This window comes from Erinaceus europaeus, chromosome 12 (assembly GCF_950295315.1).
Source record: "Erinaceus europaeus chromosome 12, mEriEur2.1, whole genome shotgun sequence".
Lineage (NCBI taxonomy): Eukaryota > Metazoa > Chordata > Mammalia > Eulipotyphla > Erinaceidae > Erinaceus > Erinaceus europaeus.
In genome coordinates this window covers 94,047,747-94,067,619 of record NC_080173.1, presented here as the reverse complement: position 1 = coordinate 94,067,619, position 19,873 = coordinate 94,047,747, and the positions used below count along the sequence as shown (strand labels likewise).

The 19,873-nt window shown below is 52.6% G+C and overlaps 1 protein-coding gene across 1 annotated transcript in view; it reads right to left on the bottom strand.

The window, feature by feature from the left end:
• Positions 1–16,026, bottom strand: part of LRRC75A (leucine rich repeat containing 75A) — a 58,637-nt gene extending 42,611 nt beyond the window's left edge. Inside the window, exon 1 of the mRNA XM_007519206.2 lies at positions 15,649–16,026. Coding sequence (XP_007519268.2) covers positions 15,649–15,900 — 252 coding nt within the window. The 5' untranslated portion in view covers positions 15,901–16,026. The remainder of the gene's footprint in view (positions 1–15,648) is intronic.
• Positions 16,027–19,873: the final 3,847 nt, after the last annotated feature.

Genomic DNA, 19,873 nt, shown 5'->3' with positions numbered 1-19,873 from the left:
TGTCCAGATGCTGAGGGCTGGATGGCAGCTCGGTGAGGGGCTTCCTGACTGTGTGCTTGTTTGTGTTTTAAACTTTGGAGTCTTTAAAAATGACGCCCTCTGCATTAAACAGGCCCCTGGATGGAAACAGATGCCCGGCCACTGCCAAGTGTAATTTAATTAAAATTGAAGAAACAGCAGTAGCAACAAATAAACACCAAAAGGATGCTTTCTCTTTAGAAAAGATATAGAGCCGGCTGGGAGGGGAAACAGGCCTGAGAAGGTTTTCCTTTGCACCCCCAGATTCAGGGCAGGGACAATAAACTGCCCAGGTCCGGGTCCCGGGGTAGATCCTGGTCTCTGTATAGCCTCAGGTAAGTCACTCCATGTACACAATAACCCCCCCCCCCCATCTACTACCGAGGATTCTATGAGTTTAATCTTTCCAAAGAGAGTGAACAGGAAGCAGAAGAAACCAGCAGAAGGGGGCCTTGGATGAAAGACGTTTGGAACTCCAGGAATTCAATAAATAGTCATTTTCTCTCTCCTGCAGATTGTTAGCTACTGGGCTTTCGGGCTCTCTGACTGGTAGTAGCATTGAGTGTATTTCTGTATTTCCCATGGACTCGCCCCCTTCCCCTTTCCAGGATGTCCCCGAAGGACTGGGATTCTGTACAATGTCTGCGGTTAGAAGGTCCTTATGGTCTACCAGCTTCTCCCTGACGCAAGTTCTTAGAACCCTGCCATCTCTCCCAGAGCCCTCCTGAGCCCTCTGTTTGGGAAGTAACTCGAATCAGCAAGTTGTTTGAACACATCTGAAGTCACCTGTTTCTCTCTGTGGGAAATTCTGTCAAATATAAAAGGAATGCTGGGTGGAGGGCAGATAGCATAATGGTTTTGCAAACAGACTTTCATTTGGAGCCTGAGGCTCCAAAGTCCCAGGTTCAATCCCCTGCACCACCATAAGCCAGAGCTGAACAGTGTCTGGTAAAATAAACAAAATAAAATAAGATAAAAGGAAGACTTGCTTTCATGTCAAAGGAATGTTTAGGCTGACAAAGATGTGACTTAGGCATAATTTAGAGGTTCCCTAGTAACCTGCTTTCCAAGGAGGAGAGACCGTGGGAACATACCCTACAGAGAGGCTGAGTAGCAGAGGGACGTTGGATACAGTGACAGGGACATGAGAGTCCCAGAGATCCCCATAAATCTCTAGCCCCATCTTTCCCAGGCACCAGCCCTGAAAGAACAAGTGTATTAGGGCTCTTCAAAGAAACAGAATCATGTGTGTGTATGTGGTGGGAGAGGAGGGGCCGGGTGGTGGTGCACCTGGTTAAGTGCACATAGTACTAAGCACAAGAATTCATGCAAAGAACTGGGACGCTTCACAAGTGGTGAAGCAGGTCTGCAGGTGTCTTTCTGTCTTCTTTTTTTTTTGCTTCCAGGGTTATCGCTGGGGCTCGGTGCCAACATTACAAATCCACTGCTCCTGGGCAGCCATTTTTTTTTTTTCATTTTATTGGATAGGAAAGAGAAACATGGAGAGAGGATGGGGAGATAGAGAGGAAGAGAAAAAGATAGACACCTGCAGACCTGCTTCACCACCTGTGAAGCGACTCCCCTGCAGGTGGGGAGCCAGGGGCTTGAATCGGGATCCTTACCGCCGGTCCTTGCGCTTTGCGCCATGTGTGCTTAACCCGCTGTGCTACCACCAGACTATTATTATTATTATCGCCTCCAGGGTTATTTCTGGGGCTCAGTGCCATGAATCCACTGCTCCTGGTGGCCATCCCCCCTCCCCATTTCATTGACTAGGACAGAGAGAAATGGAGAGGAGGGGTAGACAGAGAGGGAGAAACAAAGATAGACACCTGCAGACCTGCTTCATCACTTGCAAAGCATCTTCGATGCAGGTGGGGAGCAGGGGGTTGAACCCAGATCCTTGTGTGGTTCGTAGTATGTGCCACCACCCTCCCCTCTTTTTCCTTGAAACTCCAGAAGGTAAATGGGAAACACAGTTCTGCAGCTCAAAACAAGAAAAAGTTCAGAAGACTAGCATCATGTCCTGGGAAGACTAAGTTGAAGGAACTCAGTCTGGAGATAAGAAGGTTACATAAAGGGGGTGGGAAGCATTCAGGCCCCAGTTCCCTCAGCACTGGTAGAGGCAGGGATATAAATAGTCTGAGAAGCTGGCAGGGGAATTCCTGGCTGCTGGGACACTGGGGGTGAGAGTCCCTAAGAGCCCAGCAGGGAAGGACCCCGCTGTCCCCTGCTTGTCCCCTTGGTCTCGCCTCTGGACCTGACCAGTAAATCTTCTGCTGGTCTTTGAGTGACAGGAGTGGTGCGCTGAAACCTGTCACAAGAAACTGTCCGGTTGCTTCAGTCCCTCAGTTCAGGAGGAGGGAGGAAAAGGGTGAACATCTAGCTCACAGGCACAAGCCGTGTTCTGACATTTCAGCATCCCCTGCCGTGGGTGATCTGAGAGCGAGTGGGAGGAGGGCCAAGGCTACCGACCGGCTCAGCTGACAAGGTGAACCTCTGTGCCCTTTCACCAGGGCTGCAGAGTGCAGCTGGGACTGAGAGGTGGCTTCAGCTATTTCTCCACAAGGTGCTGTATGGACCAGGCGCCCGCCCTACATCTCAGAGGGAAAGCAAAGAGGCATCCTCCCATCAAGGGCTGATTCAGGGAACGTCCTTCCTTCGTGATTCCCAAGCCCACGGTTCCCCTTGGCTGTCTGACTCTAACGCACGGCAGTGAGCTCACGAACCTGCCTCTCACTGGGCAGCCCTCGCTCTTCAGTTCACGGTCTCACCCTCTGCTTTCCCCAACAATCTCGTCCATCCCCGCTTCTGATGTCACCACCTTGGCTTCTCACTTTGACAACGAAATGGCTCACAGAGGGTGTGTCTCGCCACGTAAGAGACCTGAGTTTGAGCCCAAGCACCCTACGGGAACACCTTGAATGGTACCAGGGGAAGCTCCACAGACGGAGAAGTGGTGCTGTGACATCTCTCCTTTCTCTGTCTCTATCTGAAATAAAAAGCACCAAAAAGTGATCGCACCAAAGCAAAGGACTCTGGGAAGGGGGGAGGAAGGATAGGGAGAAAACTTTGGGAGCCTATTACATTATGAAATTAATTGTACGCATATATGTCAATGACTGTACTGAAAGTCATTAACCCCATAAATAAATTAATTAAATGAAAAAAGTGAGCCTAGGAACAGTAGACTCACTAATGTCTAAGATCCTAGTACCAGCATCAAGTGTTTCTTTTCTTTTCTCTTTTCTTTTTCTTTTCCTCAGTGCACTGTTCAGCTCTGGTTCTAGGGACCGAACCTGGGACCTCAGAGTCTCAGACATGAAAGGCTTTTTTGGAAAACCACAATGCTATCTCCCTGGTGTTCCTCCCTCCCATTTTTTTTTTTTTTTAATAAGAAAACTCTGAGAAAGCATCACTTGGAGAAGGTGCTCAGAGAAATGCTGTTCCCCACTCTCCCGCCAGAGGCTTGCCCGCAGCCTGAAGGGCTAGTCAGGCCTCCTGCCACTTGAGTGCTGGGTCCCAAAGCTCACCTTTATCCTTGAACACGGGCCCCCCAGCCACCTGCCACCTGCCCCAACCCAAGAAAGCAGAAGAACCACCACACTTTTACTAGACAGACTTAAGCCTCACTTTCAATGTTTTATCAGGGATCACTGGGTGGGACAAGCCGCCCTTCCGGTGTGGCCTTCTGCAGATCTCAGTTCCTTTCTGCACCTGTCTGCACCTCTGTAGAAAGCATCAGCTCTGGGGTCAGGCAGTAGTGCAGTCGGTAAAGTGCATGTGGCGCAAAGTGCAAGGACCAGCGTAAGAATCTCAGTTTGAGCCCCCAGCTCCCCACCTGCGGGGGGGGGGGGGTTGATTTGCAAGCGGTGAAGCAGGTCTGCAGGTGTCTTTCTCTCCCCCTCTCTGTCTTCCCCTCCTCTCTCCATTTCTCTCTTTAAAAAAAAAAAAGGGAGCCGGGCTGTAGCGCAGCGGGTTAAGCACAGGTGGCACAAATCGCAGGGACCAGCATAAGGATCCCAGTTTGAGCCCCTGGCTCCCCACCTGCAGGGGAGTCGCTTCACAGGCGGTGAAGCAGGTCTGCAGGTGTCTGTCTTTCTCTCTCCCTCTCTGTCTTCCCCTCCTCACTCGATTTCTCTCTGTCCTATCCAACAATGACGACATCAATAACAACAACAATAAAACAAAGGCAACAAAAGGGAATAAATAAAAACAAAATATTAAAAAAAAAAAAGAAGAAAGAAAGCGTCAGCTCTGATGGCTCTCATCAAGGAAGTCACAGGAGCACTTTCCCAGTCTTCATGCCCCAGGTGGGGCAGAAGAGGGGCAGATCTGGGTTCCTGGGGCTTCAGGTCTGCTTGTCTTCTGCCGGCCAGGACCCAGGACCACCAGCAGGAGGAGCAAGCTGGTGTAACCACAATGTGTGAGCAGGCAAACACTGCACTAAGAGGCCAGTAGCTACCCTAGGGGTGTTCAGAGCCCCCCCCCCCCCCCCAGCTCCTCACCTAGTGTAGAAGAAAGAGGCCCCAGGGAAAGGCATTCAGGGCCCTAAACAAGTGATTACTTTACACTTTAAACAAGTGATTATTACACTTTAAAGATTTTTTTTAAAACTTATTTTCCCTTTTGTTGCCCTTGTTGTTTAACATTGTTGTGGTTATTATTGTTGTTGTTACTGATGTTGTTGGATAGGACAGAGAGAAATGGAGACGGGAGGGGAAGACTCAGTGGGGGAGAGAAAGACAGACACCTGCAGACCTGCTTCGCCGCTTGTGAAGCGACTCCCCTGCAGGTGGGGAGCCGGGGACTCGAACCAAGATTCTTCTTCTTCTAGCGTTTGCCCTTCTTCCGTAGCCAGTCAACAGCGTCAGGTTGAGCCTGATGTAAAGTTTCGAGACCTCCTTTGAATCTGGAGAGGTGGCAGTCGTTGACTATGTGGGTCATAGTCTGTCTGGAGCTGCAGGGGCAGTTTGGGTCGTCTCTGGCTCCAAGATCCTGATGCCGGTCCTTGCGCTTTGCGCCACCTGCGCTTAACCTGTTGCACCACTGCCTAACTCCCTATTCTTTAAAGATTTATTTATTTATTAATGAAAAAAATGGGAGGAAGGAGAGAGAGAAAGAGCCAGACATCACTCTGGTGCACATACTGCCGGGGGACTGAACTCAGGACCTCATGCTGGAGAGTCTGATGTTTTATCCACTGCGCCACCTCCTGGACTACAACAAGTGATTATTAACCCACCTCACAGTCACACTGAGTTCACTGTGGGCCAGCCAGGGCAGATGCTAAGAGGAAGGACACCTCTTGGGAGGACTGCCCCTCAGGGGTCTCTGTACACGATCCAGAGCCACTGACAGGCAGCATGAGGCAGGCTCTGCCCTCATCTTGCACCTGAGCAATGGGTCAGGGCCCAGGGACAGTGAAATCAGAAAGACAGAGGCTTATTCCCTCTGCGAGACCTCAGAAGCCACCCCGCTGAGCGCAGGCTCCCCCCGCCCCCAGGGGCTTCATCATGATACTTTCCATAGTCCATGTCCACGGCTCCTTGCGGTGGGTCTCAGGTGAGGTAGAACTGGGGGCTGAGGGGGCCAGGCCACAGGAGGAGGGGGTGAGGTGGGGGGGGGTGGGACTCCTGGGTGTGTAGGCACCTGCTAGCTGTCTGGTACAGAGTTACATGAGGGAGGGGAGGCAGGTGATGGCACACCTGGTTAAGCTCACACACTACAGTGCAAAAGGACACAGGTTCAAGTCCCCACCTGCAAGGGGAAAGCTTCACAAGTGGTGAAGCAGGGCTGCAGGTGTCTGTCTTTTTCCCTCTCAATCTCACCCTCCCCTTCCAACTTCTCTCCGTCTCTATCCAATAATAAGTATTTAGAGAGAGAGAGAGAGAGAGAGAGAGAGAATTATAAAACCAGTCAAGCAGCATCAGGACACAGGACCACTGCCAGGAGCAAGCCGGTATGACTACAATGTTCGAGATGAGCTAGCAGTGCACTGAGTGGCCAGGAACTTCAGACATGACAGTCAGATGCTCCACCAGCTGAGCTATTGCTCTGGCTGCTCATCCCTTTATTTTAACTTATTAATTAATTAATTTCTTTTGCCTCCAGGGTTATTGCTGGTGCACTACGAATCCACTGCTCCTGGAGGCTACTGTTTTTCATTTTGTTGCCCTTGTTACTGTTGCTATTGTTGCCATTGCTGTTGTGGGATAGGACAGAGAGAAACGGAGAGAGAAGGGGAAGAGAGAAGGGGAGAAAGAGGGGGAGAGAAAGATAAGACACCTGCAGACCTGCTTCACCAGCAGTGAAGCAACCCCCCCCCCCCCCCGTAGGTGGGGAGCCAGAGGCTCGAACCGGGATCCTTATGCCGGTTCTTGCACTTCACACCACGTGTGCTTAATCTTCTGTGCTACCGCCCAGAACCCCTTATTTTATTTATTAAGGCAATTTTAGCCTTTATTCTTCTCTCTCTCTCTCTCCCTCTCCCTCTTTCTCTCTCTTTTTAACCAGAACCCTGCTCAATTCTGGCTTATGGTGGTGTAGGGGACTGAACCTGGGGCTTTAGAGTCTGAGGCATGAGAGTCTCTTTGCATAACCATTATGCCATCTACTTCTCTGGCCTAAGTTTGGGAAAACTTAGGCCAGAGAAGGTCAGGGGTTAGGCTACTCAGGATCTGCACTGGGACCAAAACCAGGACCAAAGCCATCTGACTCCCGATAAAGGCAGCCAATGCAACAGAGTCCTTGCTCGGTGCCTGACCAGCCCTCCACGCACAGAGCAAGTTACCCTGCTGCCTCTTCTCTTTGGCTGCCTGCAGCCTCCCCAGTGCCTAACAATGGGCCAAACGGGCAGGTCCGGGTTTGGTCATCTGTGTTTGCTCATTGTCCTACGATGATCGCACACCACTTTTATAATACTTAAAAAAAAGGAGGAGTCAGGGGTAGCACAGTGAGTTAAGCTCAGGTGGCATAAAGTACAAGGACTGGAGTAAGGATCCTGGTTCAAGCCCCCGGCTCCCCACCTGCAGGGGGGTCACTTCACAAGCGGTGAAGCAGGTCTGCAGGTGTCTATCTTTCTCTCCCCCTCTTCTTCCCCTCCTCTCTCCATTTCTCTCTGTCCTATCCAACAATGACAACATCAATAACAAACAATAACTACAACAATAAAAAAACAAGGGCAACAAAAGGGAAAAAAAAAATATATATATATATATATGGAAGCCTGCCATTATTTTTCCTTGAAGCTAAGCTCACCAGACTGTTTCAGGAGCAAAATACACACGAGGAAAGGTTCTGCGGACTAGAAAGTAACGTGCAGATGGAGGGGTGTCTCCCAGGCTGCCCTCCCACCCATGGCGCCAGGCCAACAGACAAACCAAGGAGCCCGGCTCCCTTCCTGGAGAACCCCCAACTCCCGCTGGCTACCACACACGGAGGCTCGGGGTGGGGATGGTGGGACACAGGGAAGCCAACCAGGGTGGCACTAATGAGAGATGACCCAGAGAGAGGGAGAGATCCAGTGAGAATCTCTCTCTCTGCAGGATGCAGGATGTAGGAGGGTGGGGGATGGACAGGGGGACTGAACAGAGGAAGAAGGCAGTTCTCATGAAGTGGGTGTGGACCGGGGAGCTTAAGCAGGGCCACCACCAGGCTTTCCCCACTCTCAGTCAGACTCCTGCCTCCATCCTGGTTCAGATAAAGTTAGAAACATTCAAATGCCACATCTCTGTGAGCAGCAGCCCTTGGCAAAGCCCCATATGGCTGCCACAACCAGATGTTCAAGCTAATAAAAGTTAAAAACAAACAAAGGGAGTCGGGCGGTAGCACAGCGGGTTAAGTGCACATGGTGCAAAGCACAAGGACCGGTGTAAGGGTCCCGGCTTGAGCCCCCAGCTCCCCACCTGCAGGGGAGTCGTTTCACAGGCGGTGAAGCAGGTCTGCAGGTGTCTTTCTCTCCCCTTCTGTGTCTTCCCCTTCTCTCTCCATTTCTCTCTGTCCTATCCAACAATGACGACAACAATAATAACTACAACAATAAAACAACAAGGGCAACAAAAGGGAATAAATAAATAAATATAAAAATAACAAAAACAAAGGGAGTCGGGCGGTAGCACAGCGGGTTAAGCACACATGGCGCAAAGCACAAGGAGTGGCATAAGGATCCTGGTGGGAGCCCCTGGTTCCCCACCTGCAGGGGAGTCGCTTCACAAGTGGTGAAGCAGGTCTGCAGGTGTCTGTCTTTCTCTCTTCCTCTCTGTCTTCCCCCTCCTCTCTCCATTTCTATTTGTCCTATCCAATAACAATGACATCAACAACATCAATAACAACAACAATAATAACTACAAGAAGGGCAACAAAAGGAAATAAATATTAAAAACAAAACAAACAAATAAACAAACAAAAAACCCCAACCAAGCTGGGAAGTACTCTCAGAGACCCACATGGTCAATGCTCAGGGCAAGAGGTGGGGAGCAGGGTCAGCGCTATAGGTCACTGTTCCTGATCTTGCCCCTGTGTCAAGGTCACTGTTCACTTTCAAAGCCCAAGGTACAGTGGTTGACCTCCCAATGTCTCCCCCTGGTCCCCCAGAAGCTTCTCTGGGCAGAAGAGGATATGATACTGTCAGCAGAGACCAGGGAGGGAGAGCAGATGGGTGGTGTCACTTTTCTCCGAGGTCACCAGCAGTGCTATTCTTGGTGGCAAAAATGAAGGTGCCACAGCTGTCCACCTAGGAGACCCTTAGGGAAGGGGGATTCCCTTAGATGTTGCCCTTGTATGAGACAGCATAATGGTTATGCAATGAGACTTTCATGCCTGAGGCTCCAAAGTCCCAGGTTCAATACCCCCCAACCCAGAAGCCAGAGCTGAGCAGTGCTCTGATAAAAAAAACAAAAAAAAAAAAAAAAACTTTCAATTTCTGGCTGTCTTGATCCAATAAATAAATAAAGATAATACAAAAAAAAAAAAGAAGAAAAAGAAAGATTAAAAAAGAAAAGAAATGTTGGCCTCCAGAAGACCCCTGGCACCGTCTGTGAAGTAGGGCTCACTGGCGCTAGGTGAGTGGGGTGCTGGTAGCAGTCCCCAGAGCCCAGTGACTCTCAGGTGATGCCCAGCAGTGTGTGGAGTGGAAACACTTGGGAAGTATGAGCCAGACCCTGAGAGAGAGAGAGAGAGAGAGAGAGAGAGAGACCGCCAGAGACAGCTGGAGTGACAGGGAGAGAGGTGTGCCCAAACCTCTCCTTGAGGGGGTTTCCTAAAACTTCATCACGCATCCAACACATGCTCTCTGGCTTGTGCTCCAGGAGAGGGGACATGGGGAATGAACTGGCATTGAGGACAATCCAGACAGCACTTGAGCCATGAAAAGAGAGCCAAGCAGTTTGTGGCCGTCTCTGAGAGGGTGGACACTTGTTCGAGAAAGAAGGCCCTTGTCCCCTAGCCTCACCAGCTCTGAGGTCAGCTAGCTGGTCCTGCCCCAGGCTCTCCAGCCACACCTGGTCACACAGAGTTTGCCCTGTCCTTCGCTTTACAATAACGGCAAAACAGACCTAGGCATCAGACTCCCTCTGCAGCAGGTCAGAGAGCAGTGGATTCCCACAAGGAAGGCTGCTTTTTTTTTTTTTTTTTTTTTTTTTGTGGAAGGAAGAACATGATTCAGCATAAGTAGCAGATGAGGAGTGTGGAGGCCAGGCCCTCCCACCAGGCTCCGCTCCCCTCTGCCACCTCGGCAGAAGCCCTAGACTGCACCTGCCGGCTGGGATCCCCGCGGTGCCCACGGAGGCTGGGCACAGCGCCACTCCTCTCTCCAAGAACACCACTGCCTGGCGGGCTGCCAGGAACAGCCAAGCCCTGCGGACACTGCTCCCAGGAAGTCAAGCACACAGAAAGCAAAGATGCCGGCTCTCGTGATGGTACGAAACGAGCCTGGTAATTGAGCCCCCAGATGCACAGCTGTGACTGGGGAGGCCTGTGCTTTCTGAGGACACACCGTGACAGCACACAGGATGGCCAGAGAACCCCACATGCATGCGGGAGGTTTAATACCATGCCAGGGGCCACATGGCGGCAGCGTCTCTGCCCCAAGAAAGTACACAACACATGAACAGACAAAAAAGAACATCATGGAGTCCGGGGTAGCACAGTGGGTTAAGCGCAGGTGGCGCAAAGCGCAAGGACTGGCATAAGGATCCCGGATCGAACCCCCGGCTCCCCACCTGCAGGGGAGTCGCTTCGCAGGCGGTAAAGCAGGTCTGCAGGTGTCTATCTTTCTCTCCTCTCTGTCTTCCCCTCCTGTCTCCATTTCTCTCTGTCCTATCCAACAACAATGACATCAATAACAACAATAACTACAACAATAAAACAAAAAGGGCAACAAAAGGGAATACATAAATAATAAAATTTAAAAAAAAGGACATCAGAGGAAAAACTCTGTCCTAGTGTGGAGGGACTCAAAGGCCATCAGGCCTCAGAGGCACGGGCTGACCCGGTCCAGGAAGGTGACCTTGGGAAGGTAGGGGACACTCAGTCCAAACAAGTAATGCATTCTGGTTGGAAGGCTACAAGTGGGATCCTCCCTGTTTATGTCTTGTGGCTTTCCAATCTGTGCACTTACAGAGATTTTCCTAGGTGGTGGGTTGGAAGGAAAATGTGACCTTCAGAGGCTCGCTAGACTCTGCTCATCTTTTTCCAGATCCTTAGGGAGAGCTGTAAGAGTATGTCCCCTTATGACATTAGTTGGCCCAGGTCACAGTGGCTCCCCCCCCACCAAGTTAATCAGGCTGCTGCTTCCAGGCAGAGTAAAGCCAGCCCTACCACCTTGGCCACAGCACACAGGACCAGGAGTCCATGATTCTGGCCCCCCTCTCCCTTGTTGTGTGGGGCTGGAGCAATGGAGGAGCTCTGCCTAACGAGCCCTGACATTGAGCGGTGGTAAGATAACTCATTCAGACCTGCTTTTATTTTATTGCTTTTTTTTTTTATTAATTAGTGATTTAATAATGATCATCAAGACTGTGGGGTAAGAAAGGTACAATTCCACACAGTTCCCGGCATCAGAGTTCCATTTATCTTCTCCACTGGAAGGTTCCCTATTCTTTTTTTTTTTTTTTTCAATTTTTTAAAATATCGATTTATTCGCTTTTGTTGCCCTTGTTGTTGTTTTTTTATTGTTGTAGTTATTGTTTTTGTTACTGATGTCGTTGTTGGATAGGACAGAGAGAAATGGAGAGAGGAGGGGAAGACAGACAGGGGGAGAGAAAGATAGACACCTGCAGACCTGCTTCACCGCCTGTGAAGTGACTTCCCTGCAGGTAGGGAGCCGGGGGGCTTGAACCAGGATCCTTAGGCCAGTCCTTGCACTTTATACCACATGCACTTAACCTGCTGTGCTACTGCCCAACTCCCAATTATTGCTATTTTTAATGGGGCCCTGGAGAAGGAACTTAGGGCCTTGTACATGTGTAACACCACTAACTGGCCTCTTTTTCACTCTTTTATCTGAGAGAGAGGAGAAAGAGAAGAGAAACATTTCAGCACAGCTCCACCATGAGTGGAGTTCTCCTTGTGCTGTGTGTCCATGGTGTTTCTATGTGGTGCTGGGACCTTTCGCACAGTTAAGGTGTACAGTCAGGTGAACTATCCCTCAGGCCCGACACCTTCTTTAGAGGGAAAGTAGGTCAAGTTTAAGCTTGTAGGGCTATTTCAACACAGTCTAGCTCAGAGAAACTCACCCTTTCTATTCTAGTGTTTCATGAAGCTGAATGACAACTGTATCTCAAATTCTCAAGACTCAGGGAAACTTCGGGGCTGAAATAGGACCCCCTATTGGCCAGGCAACCTGGCACTCACCTTCCCTTTATGACTAAAGGTTCATTCTTTCCCAGGGCTCCATATAGGTGGTGGGTCAAAGCCCAGGACTTTGGAAGAGACAGGGAGAGAGGGGTGATGTCTCATGAAGGGAATCCAGAGAAGGGGAGAAGAGTGGTTTCTTCTATCACCAGCTGCCTTTCTCCTCCTCCCCTTCTCCTTCTCCTTCTCCTTCTCCTTTTTTTTTTTTTTTTTTTTTTTTACCAGAGCCCTGCTCAGCTCTGGCTTATCACCATAAGTGGAGGATTGAACCTGGGCCCTTGGAGTCTCAGGCAAGAGAATCTCTTTGCATAACCACAATGCTATCTACCCCCACCCCAGCTGCCTTTCTAGTCTCATGTGCATACATGTTCCAGAACTTGCTTTTGATCTAGACTTTTGATAGTGACAGAGCCCTGGCTAGAGAGCGAGAAGCCAACAACTCCTTTGGGCTGAAGCTGTGAAAAATCAGACCCAAAGCAAAGATTTTCCTGTTTCCTATTATGGACATGGTGAGAATCAAGACAGTCTTGATTTGCAGAGTCAGCATAATTCCGCATATTTTGTAGCATTTTTTTCTGCTCAATACCTCAGACATCTTTTGGGAAATGAGGAATTAGAACTCCAAGAGGATATCCACTGGGTCCAAGGTCAAAGAGACTAAGGGAAGTCTCTGGATTTGAGCCTTGACCCCCAGGCTCTTCTTACAGGGCAGGGGCTGCTTCCTGGCCTTCTGCCTGTGCCCTTGGCCACAGTTCAGGTCATCATCATTAAGTGAGGCTGCCTGATAACTCTTGAGTAGTTAGCAAGCACAGCTAGGCCAGAGAGTCTCCAATTGGGGCAACTGTCTCCCCCAATCTTTTTTTATATATAATTTTTTAATTTCTTATTTATTTTTTTATTCCCTTTTGTTGCCCTAGTTGTTTTATTGTTGTAGTTATTATTGTTGTCGTCATTGTTGGATAGGACAGAGAGAAATGGAGAGAGGAGGGGAAGACAGAGAGGGGGAGAGAAAGACAGACACCTGCAGACCTGCTGCACCGCCTGTGAAGCGACTCCCCTGCAGGTGGGGAGCTGGGGGCTCAAACCTGGATCCTTACGCTGGTCCTTGCGTTTTGCTCCACATGTGCTTAACCCACTGAGCTACCGCCCGACTCCCCCCATCTCTGAAATCTTACACAAGAAAGAGAGGCATTCAGAAGAAGGCCACCAGCGGCAGCCACACACAGTTCCGTGGTCTCTGTCTCCACAGCCCAAGTCTGAGGTACTCGATTGGACTATATTGTGGGGGTCTGTGGACCCTCTGAAATTCTTGCAAGATGGTGCATACTGGGATGAACAGCTATAGTTCTTTCTATAGGGTCTCAAAAAGCACAAGGACACGAAGAGGTTAAGGGTCACAGAGCCTGAGGGTCTTGAGTGTCCTCCACCCTGGGGGCCTGGGCACACACAGATTTAGGAGCCCAACACACATTACCAACCAACGGAGGGAAGACAGTGCACAGGGGGTGGCTGTGACAGTCCCTGCTGCTGTAACTGCCTGCCTGCTCCCGTCCACGGCTGCCCATCCAGAGGGTCCTGGGCGGCATCCCACCCTGGGCTCTGCACACCCTGTGGTCTCTGCCCACCACCACGACACTGACAGACACTCGGATCTGCTCCATGGGGAGGCCCTGGGTGTTTTCGTGTCTCTCAGTGACTGCTCGTTCCCTTTCTGAGCATCACCACCTCCAGACTAGAGATGAAACTGGAAAGGAAATTATGACTGGGGAGAAAGCCACTTGAGTGTACCACACAGATCCAGCCCGACATTCTACCAAATAGCCTCAGGGTCCTAGCAAACTGCATCTCTGCTACTCCTCCTCCTTTACTACCCGGGGGTGGGATGGGGTGTGGGCCAGGCCTTAAGTATCCTGCAGGGTCCTGATTTACTCTTTGCAGGCAAGTGAGTAGCTAGCTCTCCAGGCTTTGTGGGCAGACCTCTCCAAGAGGCCTGCAGACCTCAGCCACCAGCCAGGGGTCAGAGAATACCTAGAACGGCTCAGCAAGCCATTGTACTTCCACAGAACTGGGGAAAGTCTGATCACCTTCCACTTGCATTTACCAGCCCTCCCCATCCCGCCATTAAGCAGAATCTCTGGACGTCAACAAGACCAGCAGTTCTCAGGAAATGCTCCCCATGTCAAGGATCCTGTGGGGCCTTTTCAAGAAGCAGGGGAAAAACTCTGCTTCCCAGGCTGTGGAATCATACTTGGCCCCAGAGGACAGGAGAGCTTAAGCCATGTGTCTGTCTCCTTCTCCAACAGGCAGGCAGGCAGGCAGTCTCCAGAGAGGCGGCTGGCTCCCTTCTGGCTCATCTGGACCCCACCAGTGAACCCCTCCATTCTCCTGTAATCCCTGGAGCATCCAGCCCCAGTGCTAGAACAGCACACGGCCGGTAAAACCATTTCACTGTCTGGCGTGCAAACCGGCTATGATGGGCTGGAAAATCCATTATACTCTTTCAAAAGCAGCTGAGTTTCCACAGAGGCTATCCACTGGCTTGTAATTTTTGAAAGGCAAAGAAATACACACGACTGAAGTTACGGGGTCTGTAACGACACCTTTCTTTGGGGACTTGATTCAGAGAAGGCACCTCAGGCCTGGATGCTGTTTGGGGGGTGGGGGAGGAGGAACAGAAGACCCACATTGTTCCAAGTCCTCAAGTCTCTCTCCCCTCGCCCTGAGCACCAGGTACCACCGGCACACACACTCCAAAGTAACAGCAAAGGCGGAGAGGGGGTACTTCTGAATCCATAAGGGGTGTGCATCCCGTTAAGATTTCGGAAACCCCTTCTGGGACGGTGTTCCTCCAGCCTCTTTCATCAGTGATGGGCCACTACTGAGATTACATTCCTTCACATCAGTCACAGGGATGGTCCTGCAAGACTATGGGGCCTGAACTAGGCCCATGCCCCAAACCCAGCCAAGACAACCTGTTTGGTGATGAAGGAGGGCAGCTTTGCATGCTCCAGGGACTCCGCCCTCTCCCTAAGTGAGGAAGGAAAACAAACCAAAGAAAGGAGGATGACAACTCCAGCCCCCAGGGCAGCCCCAAAGCAGAGGGGGACAGCAGACGCTATTCTCAATGTCAGTGGGAGAAGGGTAAAATCAAGGACAGAGAACTCCAGCTTCCAGTGGTGTGTGCCAACCAGGTAGTCATGCCAGAAGCCCCTGTCTGCTCTCTCCACCGGATTCAGCAGGGGCTCAGGGCTGAGCGCCTGTCAAAGTTAAGTCAGGGGAGATGACACCACAAGGAGAGGGAGGAGTCCCAGGTGGGTGGATGACCAAGCGATGGCCTGTCACCAGACCCAGGGGCTGCCCCCTTGGATATACCGGAGGAAGCCGGGGCACATTCCTTGAGGACCTCTGGCAGGGAGCAGCCAGCAGTGGACAGAGAGGAGGACAAGGGCACTGGCCCACGCCAGACATCACTGGTCCTCACACCAGCCCCTACCCCACCCCCGGGCCCAGCCTCCCCCGCCCACCCCCCCTAGGGTGTGCAGGACAGCAGCGGAGACGCAATTCCAACAGGTCCCCCCACCCGGGCCTCACCGGCCAGCCTTCGCCCTGCCCTGAGGCCTCGCATTCCCAGGGCGCGCCTGGGCACCTGCCGCCGGCCTGGGCGCGCGTCCTGCGAGGGGCACCCACCCCGGGGCTGCGTCCGCGGGCGCTGCGGGGCCTCCCGGGGAAGGGGCGGGGCGCTCCCGGGCCCGGCACCCGCTCCCCGCACCCCCTTACCTGGCGCAGGTGCTGCAGCAGCGTCCCCGCCTCCTCGCGCCGGCCCTGGCGCACCATCCGCAGCAGCTCCTGGACCATGCAGACCCGCCGGTGGTAGGGGGGCAGCCCCGCGCCCGCGCCCGCGCGCCCCGCCTTGTCCCCGGCGCGCAGCAGCCACGACGCCCACAAGTCGGGCCGATCGCGGCGGGGCCCGGGCGCCGCGCCGGGGCTGCCTCTCTCCGCCAGGCTGCCCTTGGTCTGCCGGGTGCCCATGCCGCCGCCCGCCCGCACCGCCCGTACCGCTCGCACCACCGCGGCGTCCCGGGCCGGCTGCCTGGCGCGCCCGCCTCCCGGGCGGCAACTTTGGGGGAACTGTTGCGCGCGGGCGGCGGGCGGCGGGCGGCGGGCGGCGGGCGGCGGGCGGCGGGCGGCGGGCGGCGGGCGGCGGGCGGCGGGCGGCGGGCGGCGGGGCCGCTGGGCGGGGGCGGAGGCGGGCGGTGGCCCGCGCTCCCCTCGCTCCTCCCTCCGCGCTCCCCGGGCGCGCTCTCCGCCGCTCTCCGCCGCTCCCCGCCGCTCGCCCCGCCCCGCCCCGCCTCTCTCCTCCCGGGGCGCCCGCTCCCTCCACCCCCCTCCCGCTCCCGCGCCGCGCCCCCTGCACCGCTCCTCCTTTCCCGCCGCTCCGCTGGGCCGGGGGTCTCCGGCGCCCCCTCCTGGTGCCTGAACCCGCTCCGCGCCCCCTGCCGGCAGCCACGCCGCTCCTCCCGGGGCCCTGGAGGTGGGGGAGGGTGGACCGGCCGGGGGTGGGGTGGGTAGGGGGCCGTACCCCGCTCCCCATCCTTCCAGATGCTGCGGGGAGCGCGCGCCACGCTGGGCCGCGGGAGGTGGGGGCGGTGCCGGCCTGCGGGAAAGTTTGGAGGCCGGGGTCCTGCAGCCCCAGGGCCCAGCTTCTCAAAGTGCGCCCCGCGGACACTCAGCCACCTTGAGAAGCAGAGCCCAGGCCTCCCCGGGCCTCACTGAGTGAGGGTCTTTCTCCGCTTGCTTCGGAATCCCGGGTCCGGGAGTGGTGGTGGTGAGGGGCCTGCATTTCAGGCAGTCTGTCAGCTGACTCTGATGGAAGTCCCTTTGCGACTTGGCTGGTGGGAGAAGGTCGGCTCGTGACTATGGAAGCAAGGTTGTCTGTTGTGTACATGCCTTTAATTTTTTAATATTGTCTTTATTTATTGGACTGAGACAGCCAGAAATCGAGAGAGAGAAGGAGGGGAGACACAGAGACACACCATCTGCAGCTCTGTTTCACCACTCATGAAGCTTTTTTTCTGCAAGTGGGGACCGGGTGCTTGAACCCGGGTCCTTGCACACTGTAACATGTGCGTTCAACCAGGTGCACGACCACCCCACCCCCCGGCTCCTTGTATTCATTCCTTTTCATGCTGAGAGTCTGTTTCTTGCTTCCTGGGCTTCCAAAGGGTCTAGATCACCGAGGTGTAAAGCACCCCGTGTTCCCTGTTCTCAAGACCATACCTCTGGGGAAGGCCTTTATGAGCAATCTGGCCACAGAGAGACTGAGACCAAGCACGCGGGTGAGGCTGCACACTCCAGCTGCCTCGCCTCCATCCCCAACCACCCCTGAAGCAACCAGACCCCTTGGACTGTAACAATACTTGGAAAACCACCCAGGCTCCTGACAAGAGCAGGCTGGGACCTTCCCTGACCACCACTGCACACCACCATGAGGGACCTCGACCCTGACCACCACCGGGCTGCAAAGGCAGGCAGTCTTCTCCAGCCCCTGGAGACCGCCTTTTTTTTTTTTTCCTTTGGAGCTGGGGTACCAGGGATAAGGGAGAGTGGAAAGACAGAATGGACTACAAGGGCAGGATGAGCCAGGTCCTCCACTATAGAGAGAGCTGGAGCCACCCTCTCTACCTCCCCTTCCTCTCTCAATTTCTCTCTGTCCTATCCAGTAAAATGGAAAAAAAAAAAAAAAAAAAGGCACTAGGAGCAGTTGATTTGTAGTGCAGGTACTGAGCTCCAGCAATAACCTTGGAGGCAAATAAATAATAAAAATAAAAGAGAGAGTGGGCTGGAGCCACAGTGTATGAGCATTGAGCACGGAGGCAACTCCTCCCTAGGTCTGATGGGCATCAGGAGACCAGGTACTGGGAGAGTAGATTCAGAGGTATGGACACCCCCAGAAGAGTACGGGTGTTCCAGTAAAGCAGAGTTATTTTCCTGCTCTTGTGAATGATTGCTGGGTACTGTGAGTACCTGGAGGTGGAGAAGGAGGCCTGTTTCTGCTCCATAGGCTTTCTCCTTCTTTTGGCCACCGCACTCCCAAATGCATCTCTCTGTGAATAGAGAACGCTCAGTCCTCCCACAAGCTTCTTCACAGCGCTTAGTGCCACCCCTTCTGAACGTGCCTGGACCCTTGTTTGTGGAGCACACCTGCTAGTGTCTTCAGAGGCTCAGGCTGGGGAACAGTAGTGCCTTTCATCCCTGACTTGCAGGAGCACCAGGTGAGGTGGTAAGCAGGAAAGCCTGACAACCTTTTCGGCAGCGTGTTCCATCCACTTGGGGGCTGACCACAGCCTGAGCTGCTAAAAGCTGTGACATTTGGACAAGGGCCATCTCAGTGGATCAGAGCCCAGCCAGTCCCTCACCTGGGCTTTGAACGTCATTCCTTTCCTCTTCTTCAGAGACCTGATTTTATCCTCCCTTTCCCCCCTCCCCATCTATTTTCTTTCAATGCCTCTTCCCCCCTCACCCCCCGGCTTATTTTCCTAGATAAATAATCTACTCAACCTCTATTTATTTAGAAAGAAGAATTTCATATGTGTCCATCCACTCTGGTTGTCATTATCCAACCTCACTCTTTCCCCTCCAGCTGAGCTTTTGGAAAATCAATTTCTTGTCACACCTTCTTTGTCACCATTCGTTCCTTACTCCGGTTTGACTTCTAGCTGCACGCACCACATTGAAACGTCTCCTGCCAGTGACCTAGTTGCTAAATCCAGTGGTGCCTTTCAGTCCAGCCGTCGTCATTGGACTGGAGAGCAACACTTGGTCCTGTTGTCTGCTCTGTTTTGATCGAAGCTCTGTTCCCTTGGTTTGCAGGGAATGCAGGGAACTACTTTCCTCTCTTTTTCTTTCTTGAGGTTTTCTGGAAGCAACTGTTCTTACTCCTATTCTTGTTAGTATTGTCAAAGGTGCAGACCGACACCTCTTTCTAAGTAGTTATTTATACTTACGGATAGACACACACACACACGCACACGCGCACGCGCACGCGCACACACACACTGATGACTCAAAGTCTCTCATTCCAATTCATAGGTGCAGGCAGTAGACAGGAGGCTTCTACATCAGAATTGTGGAGGCCAGTTAGCCAGGCACACAGCAGAGCACCAGCACACTGGCATCACTCCCTTTTCCTCCAGTCCTCAGCAAGAAGAAGGTCCCAGATGAGAGTTGCACCTAGCACAGGTTTGTATCATAGCAGAGGAACACTGAGCTCGGGAATCCATTGCGTGTCTAGACAGCAGTGAGCAAGGCTGGAGGGAGATAGTGCCTCGTTTGTTAAGACTGCTTGCTGTGAGCTTTGGATCCATGATTGCTCAACAATTTGTTTGGCTTCGTATGTTAACTCTCTTTTCAGCCACCAGGTTCCAGATGCCATCAGGATGCCGGCTAGGCTTCCCTGGATTGAAGACCCCACCAATGTGTCCTGGAGCTCAGCTTCCCCAGAGACCCACCCTACTAGGGAAAGAGAGAGGCAGACTGGGAGTATGGACCGACCAGTCAACGCCCATGTTCAGCGAGGAAGCAATTACAGAAGCCAGACCTTCTACCTTCTGCAACCCTCAATGACCCTGGGTCCATGCTCCCAGAGGGATAGAGAATGGGAAAGCTACTGGGGAGGGGGTGGGATATGGAGATTGGGCGGTGGGAATTGTGTGGAGTTGTACCCCTTCTACCCTATGGTTTTGTTAATTAATCCTTTCTTAAATAAAAAATAAAGTAAAAAAAAAAGTAAATTCCAAGTGGATCAAGGACTTGGATAAAAAAAAAAAAGACTGCTTGCTGTGAAGACAGCTCTGAGAAGTGGCCCAGGTTTAAAAAAAAAAAAAAAAAAAAAAGGAGTCAGGCGGTAGCACAAGTGGGTTAAGTGCACGTGGCACAAAGCACAAGGACTGGCGTAAGGATCCCGGTTCAAGCCCCCGGCTCCTCACCCACAGGGGAGTCGCTT